Raw genomic sequence first — 18,466 nt, 5'->3', positions numbered from 1 at the left:
TGATGCGGGCAAACTTCCCCCTTTGTGTTCTCATGATAGCGAGTGAGTTCTCATGAGGTCTGGTTGTTTAAAAGTGTGTAGCACCTTCCCCTTCTCTCTCTCTTCCTTCTGCTGCAGTCATGTAAGATATGCCAGCTTCTCATACACCTTCCACCATGATTATAAGTTTCCTGAGGCCTCTCCAGAAGCAGAGGCCTATAGAGCCTGTATAATTGTGAGCCAATTAAACCTTTTTACTTTATAAATTATCCGGTTTCAGGTATTTCTTTATAGCAGTGCGAGAACGGACTAATACACAGATATTTATAGTAGCTTCATTACCAGTTGACCAAACTAGTGTGAAAGGAAAATAAATCTTGGGATCCCCAAATCACTAAGCTAAAGGGAAAAGTCAAGCTGGGAACTGCTTAGGGCAACCTTCCTCCCATTCTATTCAAAGTCAACCGTCTGTATTCACTGAGATAGATGCATATCTGATTGCTTCCTTTGGAAAGACTAATAAGAAACTCAAAAGAATGCGACTATTTGTCTCTTAGCTACCTATAACCTGGAGGCCTCCCTCCCAGCTTCAAGTTGTCCCATATTTCACACTGAACCAATATACCTTCTTACATATATTGATTGATGTCTCAAGTCTCCCTAAAATGTATAAAACCAAGCTGTTCCCCAACCATCTTGGGCGCAGGTTGTCAGGACCTCCTGAGGCTGTGTCATGGTGTGCATCCTTAACTTTGGCAAAATAAACTTCCTAAATTGACTGAGACCTGTCTCATATATTTGGGGTTCACACTAGGAAGCAATCAATATGTCTTTTAGTAGGTGAGTAGTAAACAAACTGTGGCCTATCAAGACAATGGAATAATATTCAACACTAAAAAGAAACGAGCTGTCAAGCCATGAAAAGACATGTAGGAAATTTAGATGCATGTTACAAAGTGAAAAAAGCCAATCTGTAAAGGCTACATATTGTATGATTCCTGTTATATGGCATACTTTAGGCACAATTATGAGGACAGCAAAAAGATTATTGGCTGTTAGTGGGGAACGAAGGATGAATAGGCTTAGAATAGAGGATTTTTTAGGGTAGTGAAACTAACCTGTATGGTACAATAATAGATAAATGTCATAATACATTGTTCAAAATCCATAAAATGTACAACACTAAGATCAAAACTAATCTGTGTGATACAATAATGGTAGATAAATGTCATAATACATTGTTCAAAATCCATAAAATGTACAACACTAAGAATGACCCCTAATGTAAACTATGAACTTTGGATAATAATGACATGCCAATGTAGATTCGTTGGTTGCAACAAATGTACTGCTCTGTTTGGTATTGTTCATGGGCAAAGCTATGAATTTGTTTGGGCAGGGGACATATGCTAAGTCTTTGTATCTTCTGGACAATTTTGTTGTGAACCTAAAACTGCTCTAAGAAATAAACATAATATGGTTTGGCTGAGTCCCCAACCAAATCACATCTTGAGTTGTAGTTTTCATAATCCCCATGTGTCATGGAAGGGACTCAGTGGGAAGTGATTGTATCATGGGAGTGGCTTGCCCCATGCTGTTCTCAAGATAGTGAGTGAGTCTCATGAGATCTGATGGTTTTATAAGCATCTGGCATTTCCCCTGCTTGCACTCATTCTCTCTCCTTCCGCCCTGTGAAGATGTGCCTTCCACCATGATTGTAAGTTTCCTGAGACCCTCCCCAGCCATGCAGAACTGTGAGTCAATTAAACCTCTTTTTTATATGAATTACCCAGTCTCAGATATTCATTCATAGCAGCAAAAGAAAGGACTAATACAGTAAATTGTTACCACAGAAAGTGGGGTGCTGCTATAATGATACCTGAAAATGTAGAAGTGACTTTGGAACTGGGTAATAGGCAGAGGTTGGAACAGTTTGGTGGGCTCAGAAGATACAAAAATGTGGGAAAGTTTGGAACTTTCTAGGGACTTGTTGAATGGCTTTAATCAAACTACTGACAGTGATATGAACAATGAAGTCCAGGCTGAGGTGGTCTCAGATAAAGATGAGGACCTTGTTGGGAACTGGAGTAAAGGCCACTCTTGCTATGCTTTCACAAAGAGACTGGAGGCATTTTGACCCTGCCCTAGAGATCTGTGGAGCTTTAAACTTGAGAGAGACAATTTAGGGTATGTGGCAGAAGAAATTTTTAAGCAGCAAAGCATTCGAGAGGTGACAGAGCATATTTGGAAATTTTGCAGCCTGATGACGCAGTAGAAAAGAAAAACCCATTTTATGGGGAGAAATTCAAGCCCTCTACAGGAATTTGCGTAAGTAACAAGGAGGTGAAAGTTAATCACCAAGACAATGGGGAAAACGTCTCCAGGTCATGTCAGAGACCTTCACAGCAGCAGACCAAGAGGCCTAGGAGGGAACAATGGTTTCCTGGGCTGGGCCCAGGGTCCCCCTGCTCTATGCAGCCTTGGAACACGGTGCCCTGCATCCCAACTGCTTCAGCTCCAGCTGTGGCTAAAAAAGGTCAAGGTACAGCTCAGGCCATTGTCTCAGAGGATGTAAGCACCAAACCTTGGTGGCTTCCATGTGGTGTTGAGTTCACAGAAGTCAAAAATTGAGGTTTGGGAACTTCTGCCTAGATTTCAGAGGGTGTATGGAAACACCTGGATGTCCAGGCAAAAATTTGCTGTAGGGGTGGAGCCCTCATGAAGAATCTCTGCTAGGGCAGTGTGGGAGGGAAATGTGGGGTTGGAGCCCCAACACAGAGTCCCCGCTGAGTCACTGCCTAGTGGGGCTGTCAGAAGCTGGTTACCGTTCTCCAGACCTCATAATGGTAGATCCACTGATAGCTTGTACTTGTTAATTTGCCTGCTTTAATCATTCCACAGTGTGTGTGTGTGTGTGTGTATACACATGTATAAACATCATATTGAACTTCATAAATTTATATTCTTACTTTTTCAGTTAAAATAACATTAATCTTAAAACAAAAAATTTTGTAGGTTTTGGCAAATGTATATCATTATTTCATCACTACAGTTGTTTCACTTATTCACCTTGCAAAGATCTATTTTCTTTACATACAATCTTTATTCAGTTTGTTGAAACTAGCCTGCTGGGATTTGTACTGAAATTATGTTGAATCTATACATCAAGTTAGAAAGCATTGACAGCTTAATAATATTGAGTCAATTCAATTAATAATATTGAATATGTAATACCCCTTAATTTATTCACCTCTTAGATTTCTTTAATCATTATTTAGTAGTTTCTACCTATAGCTTCTTTTCTATATATTTTGTCAGATTTATGCCTAAGTACTTAATCTAATTGTGCTATTGTGAATAATATTGATTTTTAATTTCAAATTTCAGTTCTTTATTGCTGGTATATAAGAATGTACTTACTTTTTGGCCAGGTGTGGTGGCTTACACCTGTAATCCCAACACTTTGGGAGACTGAGGCAGGTAGATTGCTTGATTCCCAGAGTTCAAAACCAGCCTGGACAATATGGTGAAACCCCATCTATACAATAAATATAAAAAATCAGCCATGCATGGTGGCATGCACCTGTAGTCCCAGCTACTTGTGTGGCTGAGGTGAGAGGCTCACTTGAACCAGGGAGGTTGAGGCTACAGTGAGCCATGATCATGCCACTGCACTCTAGCCTGGATAACAGAACAAAACCCTGTCTCAAAATACAAACAAAAATGAAACAAAACAAAACAAAAAAAGAATGTACTTACTTTTTACAGTAACCTTTTTAAATGCAGTTTTGCCATCTTTGCTTATTATTTCCTGGAGGTTTTTGGTAGATTCTTTAGAATTTTCTACATAGATTATAATGTCATATGAGAATAAAGAGCTTTATTTCTTCATTTCTGTCTAACTTTTATTTCTTTTTCACATCTTCTTGATCTAGTTAGATTTCCAGTACATTATGAATAGCAGTGGGAGAGGATATGCTTGCCTTGTTCTTAGTCTAGGGGAAAAGCGTCCAATCTCTCAACTTTAAGTGTGATGTTATTAGCTATGGAATTTCTCTAGACATTCTTTATCAAGTTTAGGAAGTCTCTATTCTTTACTTTCTGAGAGTTAATTTTTTTTAACTTGAATGGGTGTTAGGTTGTGTTTTATACCTTTTTTGCATCAACTGTTGTAATCACTTGATTTTCCTTTTTTATTCCTTTGATGTAGTGGATTGCATTGATTGATTTTCAATGTTAAACTAGGCTTGCATACTTGAAATATATCCCACTTGTTCATAGTATATAATTCTTTATATACTTGGTTGGATTCAATTTGGTAATATTTTCTTAAACATTTTTGTGTCTATGTTTATAATAGGTATTGATCTGTAGTTTTTCTTTCTTGAAATGTCTTTATCTAGTTTTAATGTACGTGTTATACTGGACTCCATATGATGAATTAGAAAGTGCTGTCTTGCTTCTATTTTCTGAAAGAGATTGTAGAGTATTGTTGTCATCTCATTTTTTAAATGCTCCTAGAGTGAACCAATGAAAATATCTATCTCAATGCTTTCTTTATTGAAAGGTTATATATTATTGATTCAATTTATCTAAGAGGTATATGGATATTCTGTCAGTTTATCTTTGTGAGATATTTGGTATTTTGTGTCTTCAAAATTTAGCCCATTTAATCTAAGTTTACAATTTGTTTTTAATATGAAAGTCCTTTAAAATTTTAATTTTAATAGATGAATAATAATTGTACATCTTCATGAGGTACATAGTGATGTTTCTAGGCATATAATGTATAGTGATCAGATCAGGGTAATTAGCATATTCATCATTTCAAACATTTAGCTTTTCTTTGTGTTGAGAACTTTCAATATCCTCCTTCCAGCTGTTTGAAACCATATACATTATTAACTATAGTCATCCTACGGTAGTATAGAACACTAGAACTTATTCCTTCAAAGTAGCTGTAATTTTACATCTTATAACAAGTCTGTCTCTATCCCACCCTTCCCCCTACCCTTCCTGTCCTCTAGTATCCTCTGTCCTACTTTTCACTTCTCTAAGATCAAGTTTTTTAAGCTTCTACATATGAGCAAGAATGTGTGGTGTTAGCTTTCTGTCCGTGGCTTACTTCACTTAAGATAATGTCTTCCAGTTCCATCCATGTTGCCATGAATGACAAGATTTGACTTTTTAATATGGCTGGATAGTATTCCATAGTGTATATATACCACATTTTCTTTATCTATTCATCTGTTGCTGGACACCTAGGTTGATTCCACAACTTGGCTATTGTGAATAGTGCTGCAATAAACACGAGATTCAGATATCTATTCGATATCATGATTTCCTTTCCTTTGGGTAAATTCTCAGCGGTGAGATTGTTGGATCATATAGTAGTTCTATTTGTAGTTGTTTTGGGAACCTCCATACTATTCTTCATAGTTGCTGTGGTGGTTTATATTCTCACCAGCAATGTAAAAGAGTTTTCTTTTCTCTGCCTCCTTGTCAGCTTTTGTTATTTTTTGTCTTTTTGATGATAGCCATCCTAACTGGGGTGAGATGATAGCTCATTGTAGTTTTGATTTGCATTTCCCTGTTGATTCGTGATGTTGAGCATTTTTTATATATTTGTTCGCCATTCGTATGTCTTCTTTCGATAAATGTCTGTTCAGATCATTTGCCAATTTTTAAATTGAATTGTTTGCTGTTTTGCTGTCGAGATGTTTGAGTTCCTTATATATTCTGGATATTGTTGGATGAAGGCTCAACAAATACTTTAGTCTCATTCTGTAGGTTGTCTTTTCACTCTGTTGATTGTTTCCTCTGCAGTACAAAAGCTTTTTAGTTTGATACAATCCCATTTGTTTATTTTTGCTTTCATTGCTTGTTCTGTTGAGGTCTTATTTATAAAATCTTTTCCCAGACCAATGTTATGAAGTGATTCCCTTATGTTTTCTTCTAGTAGTTTTATCATTTTGGGTCTTAAATTTAGGTCTTTCATTCATTTTGAGTTGATTTTTATATAAAATGAGAGGTAGGACTCTAGTTTCATTCTTTTGCATATGGATGTTCAGTTTTCCCAGCATCATTTATTGAAAAGGCTGTTTTTCTCCCCAATGAGTGTTGTTGAAAACTTAGTCAAAAATCAGTTGGCTATAGAGATGTAGATTAATTCCTGCGTTCTCTATTATGTTCCATTGGTCTCTGTGTCTGTTTTTATGCCAGTATCATGCTATTTTTGTTACTACAGCATTGTGATATATTTTGACATTTTGTAGTATAATAACTTCAGCTTCGTTCTTTTTGATCAGGATTGCTTTAGTTATTGGGCATGGGGTGGTGGTCTTTTGTGGTTCCATACAAATTTTAGAATTTTTTTTCTATTTCCGGAAAGAACATCATTAATATTTTGACAGGGATTGCATTAATCTGTAGATTGCTTTGGGTAGTATTGTCATTTCAACAATATTAATTTTTCCATTCCATGAGCATGGGATATCTTTCCATTTGTTTGTATGTTCTTCAATTTATTTCATCAGAGTTTTGTGGTTTTCCTTGCAGAAGTTTCTCACCTCCTTGGTTAAATTTATTCCTGGAAATTTTATTTCATTTTTATAGTTATTGTAAATGGGATTGCCTTCTTGATTTTTTTAGCTAGTTTTGTTTTTGGGTATAGAAATGCTACTGCTATTTGTTTATTAATTTTGTATCCTGCCACTTTACTGAATTTGTTTATCAATTCTAAGCATTTTTGTAGTCTTTAGGTTTCTCTATATAAAATATTGTGTCATCTGCAAACAGGGACAATTTGACTTCCTCCTTTCCAGTTTGGATGCCCTTTATTTCTTTTTGTTGCCTAATTGCTCTGGCTAGGACTTCCAATACTATGTTGCATGAAAGTGGCGAGAGGACATCCTTGTCTTATTCCAGTTCTTAGAGGAAAAAACTTTCAGCTTTTCCTTGTTTAGCAAGATGTTAGCTATGGGTTTTCCTATATGGACTTTATTATATTGAGGTACTTTGCTTCTGTACCTAATTTATTAAGAGTTTTTATCATGAAGGGATGTTGAATTTTATCAAAAGTTTCTCTGCATCTGTTGAGATGATCATATGGTTTCTGTCCATTCTATTAATGTGATGTATGACACATATGCATATGTTGAACCATCCTTGCATTTCTGTGATAAATCCCACTTGATTATGGTGTATTCTCTTTTTGATGTGTTGCTGAATTTGGTTTGTTAGTGTTTTGTTGAGAATTTTTGCCTCTGTGTTCATCAGGGATATTGGCCTTTAGTTTTCTTTTTCATGTTGTGTCCTTGTCTGGTTTTGATATCAGGATTATACTGGCCTTGTAGAATGAGTTAGGAAGAATTTCCTCTGCTTTAATTTTTTTGGAATAGTTTGAGAAGGGTTAATATAGAGACAAGTTTATAGCAATAAGTGCCTACATCAAAAAACTAGAAAGGTTTCCAATAAACAACCTAATGTTGTACCTTGAGGAACTAGAAAAACAAGAAAGAACCAAACCCAAAATTAGTAGAAGGAAATAAATAATAAAGATAAGATCAGAAATAAACAAAAATGAGACTAAAAAATACCAAAGATCAAGGAAACAAAAAGCTGATAAACAAAATTGACAAACCATTAGCTAGACTAAGAAAAAAAGAGAGAAGATGCAAATAAATAAAATCAGAAATGAAAAAGGAGCCATCACAATGGACAACACAGAAATACAAAGGATCACTAGAGACTACTTATGAACAATTATATGCCAATAAATTTGAAAAACTAGAGGAAATGGGTAAATTCCTGGACACAAACACTTACCAAGATTGAACTAAGAATAATTAGAAAACCTGAACAGATCAATAACAAGTAATGAGGTTGAATCAGTAATAAAAAGTGTTCCAACAAAGAAAAATCCAGGAGGAGATAACCTTACTACTGAATTCTACTCAACATTTACAGAAGAATTAGTAACAATTCTTCTCAAACTAAGCTATCAAATTTCCAACAGAGTTGTTTGTAGTATTTCTTTATTACATTTTTAATGCCCATGAACCATAAGATTTTAATTTTATTTAAACCTATATGGATAATTTTTAACCTCCTTTTGCTGTATTGTTATATTCTAGATAATTTTTCTTATCAATTATTTTCTTTTTCATTATTTCTCAAGGGTACATATATATGCGGTAAGATTGCTTAGATTTTGGAAGTCAGTCTTCACCTTTCTGCTGTCAGGAAAGTTCTGGGGAGAATGTGAGGAAGTGCCAATGTGAGAAACTTCCCATATTGCTGGGGGAACTTTTGGAGATGAACACAGTTGGATACCAATAGAGCAGGATCCAGAAACACCAGTATAATCCAAGAAAATTTCTTCAGTGATACGAGAATCTTAGAGTTAGGAAGATAATTGTCACTCATGGAGGCAACAAGGACTGAAGTGGCCTGGGGACAGGACAAGTCAATAGACCAACCTTGAACCTTATTCTGAGTTTTCTCTTCTCCATTCATAGAAGTTAAACCAGGACAGTTCACACCAAAGAGAAGAATAGGACCATCTCTTCTGAGCAACATGGATTTGGTTTCTTTGGATCTCTATCAGAGCCTTAGGCTTGCTATCTGTGGATCTCTATCAGAGCCTTCTCCTATGAGAAGGAGGAAATTTTTTTCTTCTACTGTCTTCACTCTTCAAGGAATAAGCATCTGAGTTTTGGCCTGAGTCTTTGAGCTCTTAATTTGACCAACTCGAATGTCTCCAACTTTTCCCTGTTGTGAAGATTCTTGTGATGCACATCTGCATGCATACACCTTTCTGAATTTGTTCTATTTCCTCAGGATACATTTCTAGAAGTATAATTACGGTTCAGTGTATGCACATTTTAATTGTGCTTGATACATGTTGTCAGGCAAGTTTCTTGCTTATGAGGGCAATTATAATGATTAATCACATATCTGATTCTTTTGTCAAATAACTTGCTCTAGTTGGCCGAGAATATGTTTCTTAACTGGACAATTAGGCTGAGCCCTGGCATAAGGGGAAAAGTGGTCCTGGAAACCAAGGCAGAGGGAATGGGATGCTAGTTCCTGGTATGGACAGTTAAAACAGAGTGGACAATGCTGGTGGACCAGATGCCTCCCACTCCATTTGCCAAAAGTTCAGATGGAATTTGATCTAGAAATACACTCTGAATGTCATGATACCAAGCTGAAGTTTGATGAACCTCTCTAAAGGAGGGGAGTTATGTGTATAAAGAATGGATTATCTTTGAAAAATAAATATTCACTTATCAGATAAAAAAGTTTAAGCCCAAAACTTTGGCCCCAAAGCAAGGCAAAGTAAAAGAATATATTGTATTATAAATCTGCTTTATTTAGCAATTGCAAAGAGCGAAGAGCACAGAAATCATCACAGAGATACAGGCTTTGTACATCATAGGACTAGTCACTTGTGCTTTCATGGATACTGCAGGGATGGGGGTTCACAACACTTATAAGTTAGAGAGTTTGAGAGCCAGTGGAAAGTGAGTGGAAGTTGTTCTGAAATAAGCCCCTGGCAATTTTCTGCAATGAAAAGGAGCAGAGGTCATTTTCTTATAATGCTCAGCCTCAGAGATAGAACACTGGAGGCAAGAAATTAATAATTTAGTAACAAAGTGAAGCTCCAGTGGTGATTACATCATGATGTAAAATCAGAGGTTGATCTGATGGTGATCAATGGGTGCTCAGATGGTATTGAGAGAGAGAGAAGAAGGGAGGGCACTAAGCATTCATCCCCAGCTCTACCTGGGACAGCAGGGGAGACTGGAGGCCAGGAGAGGACAGGCAACCTGAGGAGAGGGCTCTGCAGCCAGAGAGGGGCCTGAGGACTGTGGGACCGAGAGCTAGCAGACGCACTTTAGTGCTTGTAGCTCTTCCTGCTGGAGGAGGAGGTGGTGGTGTACTTGATGGTGGAACTGCCGCCTCCAACAGAGCTGAGGCCACCCCCAATGGCTCTGCCACTGCTGGAACTGAAGCCACCTCCAACGCCAAGACCACTGCCATAGGAGTAGCTGCTTCCTCCACCCAGGCCTAAGCCACTGCCGACACCGCTGGCACCGCCATAGCCACTGGAGACGGTGGACTGCACTACAGCTGTGGTGGGGAGGGGACAAGGACACAAGAAGCCACGGTGAGCTCATCCTGCCGGCCTGAGCCCAGTCAGAAGAGTGCAAGGGCAGGGGAGGAAGGTAAGCAAAGGTACTTACAGATGTTGACTTGTCCAACGCCTTCACCATTCAGCCTGTGGAGAGGAACACAGGGAGGGTGAGACCTCAGAGAGCTCTTCCTTCCCTGGACCAGTGTGGGCAGCCTCGGTGGGTGGAAGAGTCCATGGGAAACTGCTCTTTTAGTTTTCCCTCAAGAAGAGCAATTATGGCCATGAGCAGTGCACCCTAGAATTGTGCTCAGTGCCAGGAACCTTGAAGATGGACTCAGCTGTTGGAGGAAGTCGCGTCAGTTACCCACCTGCACTCCTCGCCCTCCAGCAGCTTGCGGTAGGTGGCGATCTCCACGTCCAGGGCCAGCTTGACATTCATCAGCTCCTGGTACTCCTTCAGCAGCCGGGCCAGGTCCTGCTTGGCCTTCTGCAGGGCATCCTCCAGCCCTTCCAGCTTGTTCTTGGCATCCTTGAGGGCCATCTCCCCACGCTGCTCAGCATCAGCAATGGCGGCCTGCAGGTTGGCACACTGGAAGAGGAAAGGAATAGAAGAAACTTGTCATCTGGTCTTCCAGAGGAGACTAAACCTGGCTGGTTATTTCCTAGTGAAGAAGGGGCCAGGAGCCCAGAATTGATGGTGAATGAGCTCTGACTCTTCCTATCTATTGTTTTTTTTATTTTGCAGTTTTTGTCCAGTCTGGTTCATTTGACAAAAACTCATAACCCTTTTTGTGAACCACTCTGTGGGAGAATGTGGATATTTACTAATGGGAGACACTGCAGTGGACACAGACACTGGAAGAAATGTACCTGCTGGTTTGTTTGGAGTGTTGTCTCCACAGTCAAATCAAGACCACTTATGATTACCTCATATAGATGCCACACTAACATACACAAAATTAAGACCATCCTGAAGTGAGGTGATGAGTCTTCACATGAGACTGCTGAGACCTTGCCTTCCTCCCCCTCAGAATCTCTCATCTACTTTTCTTTGTCCTTTGCCCTTCCTCTACTCTCTCTTTCACCTTGAGTCTTGAGCAGATTTGAAACAATGTTCCTTGTGCTTTCTTATCTGCCCTTTTCTTTTTCAATTTGTTCCTTTGCAGTTTCCAAGTCAGTCTTCCTATGGATATAAATCCAATTCCTCTAGACCAAGCTTGTCCAACCTACAGCCCACAGGCCACATGCAGCCCACGATGGCTTTAAATGCAGCCCAACACAAATTCTTAAACTTTCTGAATACATTATGAGGGTTTTTTCTTTTTCTTTTTCTTTTTGAGACAGAGTTTTGCTCTGTCACCCAGGCTGGAGTGCAGTGGCGTGGTATCGACTCACTGCAACCTCCATCTCCCAGGCTCAAGCAATTCTCCTGCCTCAGTCTCCTGAGTAGCTGGGACTACAGGCATCCTCCACCATGCCCGGCTAATTTTTTTGTATTTTTAATAGAGGCGGTGTTTCACCATGTTGGTCAGGCTTGTCTCTCACTCCTCACCTCATGATCCACTAGCCTCAGCTTCCCAAAGTGCTGGGATTACAGGCATGAGCCACTGGACAAGGCTGTATGTTTTGTTTTGTTTTGTTTTAGCTTATCAGCTATTGTTTGTATTAGTGTATTTTATGTGTGGCCCAAGATAGTTCTTCTTGTTCCACTGTGGTCCAGGGAAGCCAAAATACGGACACTCCTGCTCTAAACCATGTTTTTGCAACTCTGAGCATCGTGACTGGTTCTCTCATGTGTTTGTGTCATGCCATAGATAGGATCTATGTCTCCTAAGCAGTGGGTACCCACTAAGGATAGGAAATGATAGCCTCCTCTCCCTGGTTTTGATAAGTTCCAGGGGATTTTCCCTAATATAATGGTTGATGGCTGCCTGACGACCTGACAAGGAAATGCTTCTCTCCTCCATTGTCCCTCACCATACCTGCTTCTTGACGTGGTCGATCTCAGATCTCAGCCTCTGGATCATGCGGTTAATCTCAGCAATCTCCTGCTTGGTGTTGCGCAGGTCGTCCCCATGTCTGCCTGCTGTGACCTGCAGCTCCTCGTACTGCAGCCCAGAGGTGGAGAGAGAGACAGTGTCTATGGGTTCTTACCTGGGAGTGATGACTTTCACTTGTGTATCATGCATGTCATGAAGTGGACCTAATGGCTTCTCCTCAAGAAACTTGAGGAAAAGTTGATATTATGTGGTGGGTGGATACTAAACACTGGAGTCACAGACCATCCTCATTATGGCACCACTGCCTGCCTAGTTTCTTTAGGGAGTACAAATGTTCTGTACCAATTTCTAAAAGCCAGCAATCAGGGTGAAGCTAAATGCAGAGATGACTATGTCCTTGTCTATGGTAGCTTTCCTCCAGCATTGGGTTCTTTTTCCTCCTTGACTTGGGCATAAGTTCTGCAAATGTCTACTCTAATAGTGCAGAGTGCATGTCCTGTGAGAGGACCCCAGCTTCCTGTCAGGGGATGTCCCCAATGAAGTCTGCAGTCCTCTGGTATTCAGGGATGGCACAGGGATTCCTCAGCGGCTGCCCACTCCCTGCTCACCTTGGTCTGGTACCAGGACTCAGCCTCAGCCCGGCTCCTCTGAGCAATCTCCTCATATTGGGCCTTGACCTCTGCAATGATGCTGTCCAGGTCCAGGTTGCGGTTGTTGTCCATGGACAGCACCACAGATGTGTCTGAGATGTGGGTCTGCATCTGGGACAGCTCCTGCAGAACAGAAGGTCATAAGATCAACTTCACTACTGACATTTACAGAGATACCCAACCCTATACATCTTCTCCCCTTTGCAGACCCCATCAGAGTAAACAGAAGGATGGTGGAGATGCTTACTGCATCATACAAGGCTCTCAGGAAGTTGATCTCATCTGTGAGAGTGTCTGCCTTGGCTTGCAGTTCAACCTTGTTCATGTAGGCAGCATCCACGTCCTGGGGAAAGAGCCAACAACCTGGAGTTACCTGAGCACACCTTTCCAATCTACCCATCTTCTAGTCCCCATGCCAATTCTCCTCTCCCAGGGGAGCGAGGACAGAAAGCCACTTCTCTCCTAAATGAATTTGAACCCCCGGCTTCATCTGCTCACCTTCTTCAGAGTCACAAATTCATTCTCTGCTGCTGTGCGCTTGTTGATTTCATCCTCATATCTACAGGAAGAAAGGCATGGGACACATTTGAGCCAGTGGGTAGGATGAAACAGAAAAGCAGCCTGGGATTCAACATTTTCCCGAATGGAATATATTCTAACTGGGCTTTCCTGCCGCAGAGAGCCTAAGAGACGATTTTTGCTTCTGCTAAATTTGCCACTTCTTTAATCTCCCCATCCTCCCATAACCATCTGTGGTTCTTGCAGGTTTGCTCCTAGGGACTAATTCGTGCTCTTCATTTCCACGGACATGGGTTGTTAGGAATATTACCCCCTTCTGGCCCTGGTCACCCAATAGTCTTGAAGTGTGTGCTGCAGGAAACTGAGTCCATTTCTCCTGTTTAACTCACTTGTTCTTGAAGTCCTCCACCAGGTCCTGCATGCCTCTGAGCTCTGAGTCCAGGCGGCCCCGTTCCCCGACAATGCTGTCCAGCTGCCTCCTGAGGTTGTTGATGTACTGCTCGAACAACGGCTCCAGGTTCTGCCTCACGGTCTTGGTGCCCTGCTCCTGCAGCAGGGTCCACTTCGTTTCCAGAACCTTGTTCTGCTGCTCCAGGAACCGCACCTGAAAGAGAGACAAGATGATCATTTTCCAGGCAAGGGAAGGAAGAAAAAGTGTCTGGTATCCGGTTTCCTGGCAGGTCCGGGAGGTTCCCATGGTGCTGGGCTACTACAGTGCATGTAGAGAGGCTCAGGCTGAGCTCTGCTCCCCCAACCTCTTCTCCTTTGTACCCCACCAGTCTCACTAGAGAAATTGTCCCATGGACCATTGAGGTGTTCTCACTCTCTAAGTTATTGGACATATTAATGAGTTTCAACATGTCTTTTCCTTCTTTTCCCAGCCAAAATTACAAACATAGTTATAAAATAGTATTCATCTGATAAATTTTACACAGTTTTTATTACTGATAGGACCTCAGTTAGAAGAAATGTTAAATGTTGCCCAATGATTCGATTCCAACCTCATTTCCCATTTGTGCAAGTCTCTGCTCTAAAACATCCTGATGTTATGGTCATTCTTTGTTTTTAGGATTAATTAACATTTCCACATAATGTATAAACGTTTTAAGTCTTTTTTTTCTTAATCTAGCCAAAATATCCTTTCTTTTGTTTTCAATATTTTTTCCTCTTATCCAGACCCCAGAGTGTAATTTACCAGCCCGTGTACTCCTGGCATTTTCTTTGACGCTTCAAAGGGAAGAGTTAACCTACTCCATTCTCTGATGGCCTCATCTGTGCTTCAGGTTTATGAAAAGTTATGGTTCTCCCTAGGCAAGAGTGAGGGCCACTCCAGAGATCCCATGGGGAGTGATGCCCTCCCTGCTGCTTGCTGGGCACCAGCAGCCATCTGCACTCTCTGCAGAGCTGAGCTGAGTCCCCTTCTCCCTCCCTCCTAGGTCTTCCTGGCAGGAAGGTGTTGCTCCTCTGGTCTGGGGACCCTGAAGTGCCCGATGGAGGGCATGGCACTGGCTCACCTTGTCGATGAAGGAGGCAAACTTGTTGTTGAGGGTCTTGATCTGCTCACGCTCCTCGGCCCGCACCCGCTGGATGGTGGGATCGATTTGCAGGTTGAGGGGAGTCAGGAGACTCTGGTTGACAGTGACCTCTTGGATGCCTCCAGGGGGGCACACAGGGAAGCCAGGGCCCCCAAAGCCACCAGCAAGGCCGGCTCCACCACCCAGACCAAAGCCATTGCCGGCTCCACCACCGAAACCAAATCCACTCCCGGCGCCACCAAAGCCATAGCTGCCTCCGGCTCTGCTGCCATAGCCGCCACTGATGGCACAGCTGCCCCCTCCAATGGAGATCCTCTTGGAGCCCCCCAGGCCATACAGACTGCGGCTGCCAAAGCCAGCTCCTCCACATGCGCCACCCAGGCCACCACTGCCCCTGGAGCGGGACACGGAGACGCTGCTGAAGCCAGAGCGGCTGACCCCAGGGAGCCTGGCTGAGTTGGCACTGAAACCCCGGCGGCTGCTGCTGTGGCTCCTGATGGTGGTGGATGTGCTGGCCATGGTTCCAGGAGATGAGAGGGCTTAGGAGAGTGTGAGAGGCTGGAGGAGAGAGGGAAGAGAAGCAGGACTAGGAATCAGGCTCGGGGCAGCAGCTTATATATGGAGAGCATGGGCTGGGCCCAGTCCTGGAAGGTGAGCTTGCAGGTTGGGAAGGGCTGGGCTTTACCAACAGTGAGATCACACCCAGTTTCTAGAAAGGTATGAAATATGAAGATTGCTTTTTGGCTTCCTTTAGTCATAGAGAAATTCTCCTGCCTTCCAGCCTTGACTTGATCCTAACACAATAAGCCCGGGTATACATTCACTGAAGTCATGAGTTAGTCATGTCCTCAAACAAAGGAGACAAGGAGCTGATCTGTGATAATTGTCCCCTCCTTCTTCTTCATCAGACACTCCCTGTGTGCCCCCTTCCCACACAGGTTTTCTACTCCACTTGCACCAGCCTCACCCTCTGAGTAGGATCCTTCCTGAGGGCGTATGGGCATTTGCCCGATGGCCTGAGCAAGAAGTAGCCTGTTGTGTTTTTTCCACTGCATTTGGACCAGCTCTTCTGGAGCTCCTGGCTGTCCTCACTTGTGTCCTGGACATAGGAACGGGGTCTGCTTTGGGGATCTAATCCTCCTTTGTCAGGCAAGAGGGACAGAGGAGTTGAGTCTTTACACTGTAGGAGCAACATTTGTTCTGTGTACTGTGTGATCACCTGCCCACATGGCGTTTACCTAAGATGAAGGGAGCAGACATTGCCCAGGGTGCTGAAAGACCTGACTTCTGCCAGGAGTTTCTTTCCATATCTGCACCTCTCTCTCCAGTGCTTGCTTTCCCATTGAGCTTAGTCTCATGTAAATCTGCCTTTCCAGTTGAAATTCATAGACACTTTCTCCCTGCTGTTTTGGAGCATTTACATAGAGCTTAATTTAAACAACGGAAAATGAGTGATATAAAAATCATTAAGGAATTCACTGGATTTTTATTCCCACAGATTTTGACATTTCTTAAGAATCAAGAGTCAGACAGTTTAATTGGGTGTGTAGGGAAAGTCGAGGGGCATATGGAAGCAGTGAATCATAAAATTGTGCCCTTACAAGTGTGGTGATGTAACATGTCAATTCCACATTTTAATTTCTGATCTCAGTGCTTGAAATCTCAAATCCATATACACCTTCTGGGAAGGTGGGCAGGCTGTCAAAGGTGAGTGTGCTTGGTTTACAGAGGAATGAGTTTCATTCTCCAGTCCATGCATTAAGCACTGTGCATGAGGAGAATGGAGAGCAATCCTGGGCAATCTTGTTCTGTGAGAACCTATGGATAAATGAGCAACCGCAGGAGGAAGAACAAACTCCCACGCTAAGAAGAGCCTCAGGAAAGCTCTTGTTACTATTTTAAAAGCAGTCCCATTTCTCCAACATTTGGAGGGGGGGACACAGCATCCAGGAGAACAGGGTGTTCCCTGTCTAAAGGAGGTGCTAACTCAGCGTCTGGCAAGAACGAGATACCTTCTCAAGACAACGGAAGCAGCTCCCCTCCCTCCACCCTGGTTGCACAACGGTTGACCAAGAATGTGCTTCCACCCAGTTCTGGGAAAGAAGTGTTCCTTCTGGTATGTGCTCCGACCCACTCTACTCTCTTGGGATAGAGGCTTTAGGCTTGGCATGAATGATGCTAGGATGGGTAAGAAGGGTTGGCAATTCAGGTGGGAGCTATATGCATTTACCCAGTGTCCTATGTCTGTGTCAATGTCCAATGTCCACGGCTGCTTTCACACTACAAAGACAGAGCTGAGTAGTTGCAGCAGAGACTGTATGCCCTGCAAAGCCTAAAATAGTCACTATTTGTCCCTTTAAAGAAAACATTTGCCAACCCCTGGTTAAGAGCATGGACTCTGGAGACAGAGGGCTCAGGTTCATGACCAAGCACCTGGGTGTCCCTATGCACTTTCTTAACCCCTTTGTGCCTTGTTTTTACACCTGTAAACTGGGAGTGAACATAGCACCGGCCTCAAAGTGCTATTGTGAGGCTTCAGTGAGACAATTAATTGAAGGTCTTAGCAAGGCATCTGGCATATAATTTCTCACCGAAGGTGAGCTAATATTATCATAGGGAAGTATGAAGACATTTTGTATGTAGAGGCCCACAAGAAGCATCAAGAACAGGGACACAAGTGCAGGGTACGTGTGTGAGGGAGGAGGGTGGTTCAGAGACCGGTAAGAGAAATGAAACCAACATTGCAGGCTTGTGCCACATTAGTAAGGACTTAGGAAGCCATGTATAGAGGTTTGCCCTGCTCCCAGATGCCACACAGAGCCGCAGAAGGCAGAAGAGCAACAGGATCAGAAGAGCAATTTGCAAGCTTGCAGCCACTCTGCTGAGCAGCAGCGTGGGGCAGACAGAGCTCCGCCCGGTGGGGGAGGCAGCATGTTGTCTGAGTGTTTGGAAGGAAAGGTGGTTGGAGAGAGGATCCAACTTTTGAGTTCTTGGCAGGAGCCCAGAAGACTGCTCTCCCTCTTCTGGAGTCAGGTTCCCCTGCCCATCCTCCGCTGGGTCTCAGGCTGTTCTCTGGGGTATGCACACAGGGGCAGCTGCTATTAACCAGCAGTGCCAACTGCATCAGTTCCTTTTTCACTAATGAGTTCCTGTCTTTTTAAGTGTGGGGGTGAACTCATCCCTGAATAAAATATGTCATGTAATTCATTTAGTCTATCAGAGAATGGTTTAACTTCAACATCTTATTCAATCTCAGGCTTGGCGTGTGCATCAGACAGCACCAGCAATATAAAGTGCCGTGTTTAATTTCCTGACACAAGTGTATCTCCTTTTGCTAGATTTATATGACATTCTCTTATATATCTACTAAGAGGTTTTTTAAAAAAATTCCCATTCCTAGCTGCCAGGCATGCTCTGGGAACCAAGTCCAGTGACCCCATAGAGTGAGGTCAGCTGGGAGGACTCATGAGAGGTGATGAAGGGCTTCTAAGACAGTGGAGGGGGAGTTAGAGAGGAGGGAATCCTGCTGCCCCTGGAAGATCTATTTCTGATTCCACTTCTTCCCAGCCCCCACCACCCCTAAAAGGGCAAGTTTGCACCTGGCTCATTTGCCATTGATTGTCTATGTCTTTCTTTGTCCTG

The 18,466-nt window shown here is 42.5% G+C and overlaps 1 protein-coding gene across 1 annotated transcript; it reads right to left on the bottom strand.

Annotated features, from left to right (window-relative positions):
* Nucleotides 1-9,332: 9,332 nt before the first annotated feature.
* Nucleotides 9,333-15,427, bottom strand: KRT6A (keratin 6A). The gene is made up of 9 exons (XM_004053175.5): nt 14,804-15,427; nt 13,679-13,893; nt 13,269-13,329; nt 13,018-13,113; nt 12,729-12,893; nt 12,103-12,228; nt 10,489-10,709; nt 10,230-10,264; nt 9,333-10,116 (listed from the first exon to the last, which is right to left on the bottom strand). Exons 1-9 carry the CDS (start codon nt 15,341-15,343, stop codon nt 9,881-9,883), a joined length of 1,695 nt encoding a protein of 564 aa, XP_004053223.3. The 5' UTR covers nt 15,344-15,427; the 3' UTR covers nt 9,333-9,880.
* Nucleotides 15,428-18,466: the final 3,039 nt, after the last annotated feature.

The sequence above is a fragment of the Gorilla gorilla genome, chromosome 10, assembly GCF_029281585.2.
Source record: "Gorilla gorilla gorilla isolate KB3781 chromosome 10, NHGRI_mGorGor1-v2.1_pri, whole genome shotgun sequence".
In the NCBI taxonomy this organism is placed as follows: Eukaryota; Metazoa; Chordata; class Mammalia; order Primates; family Hominidae; genus Gorilla; species Gorilla gorilla.
This window is presented reverse-complemented; position numbering and strand designations above follow the sequence as displayed.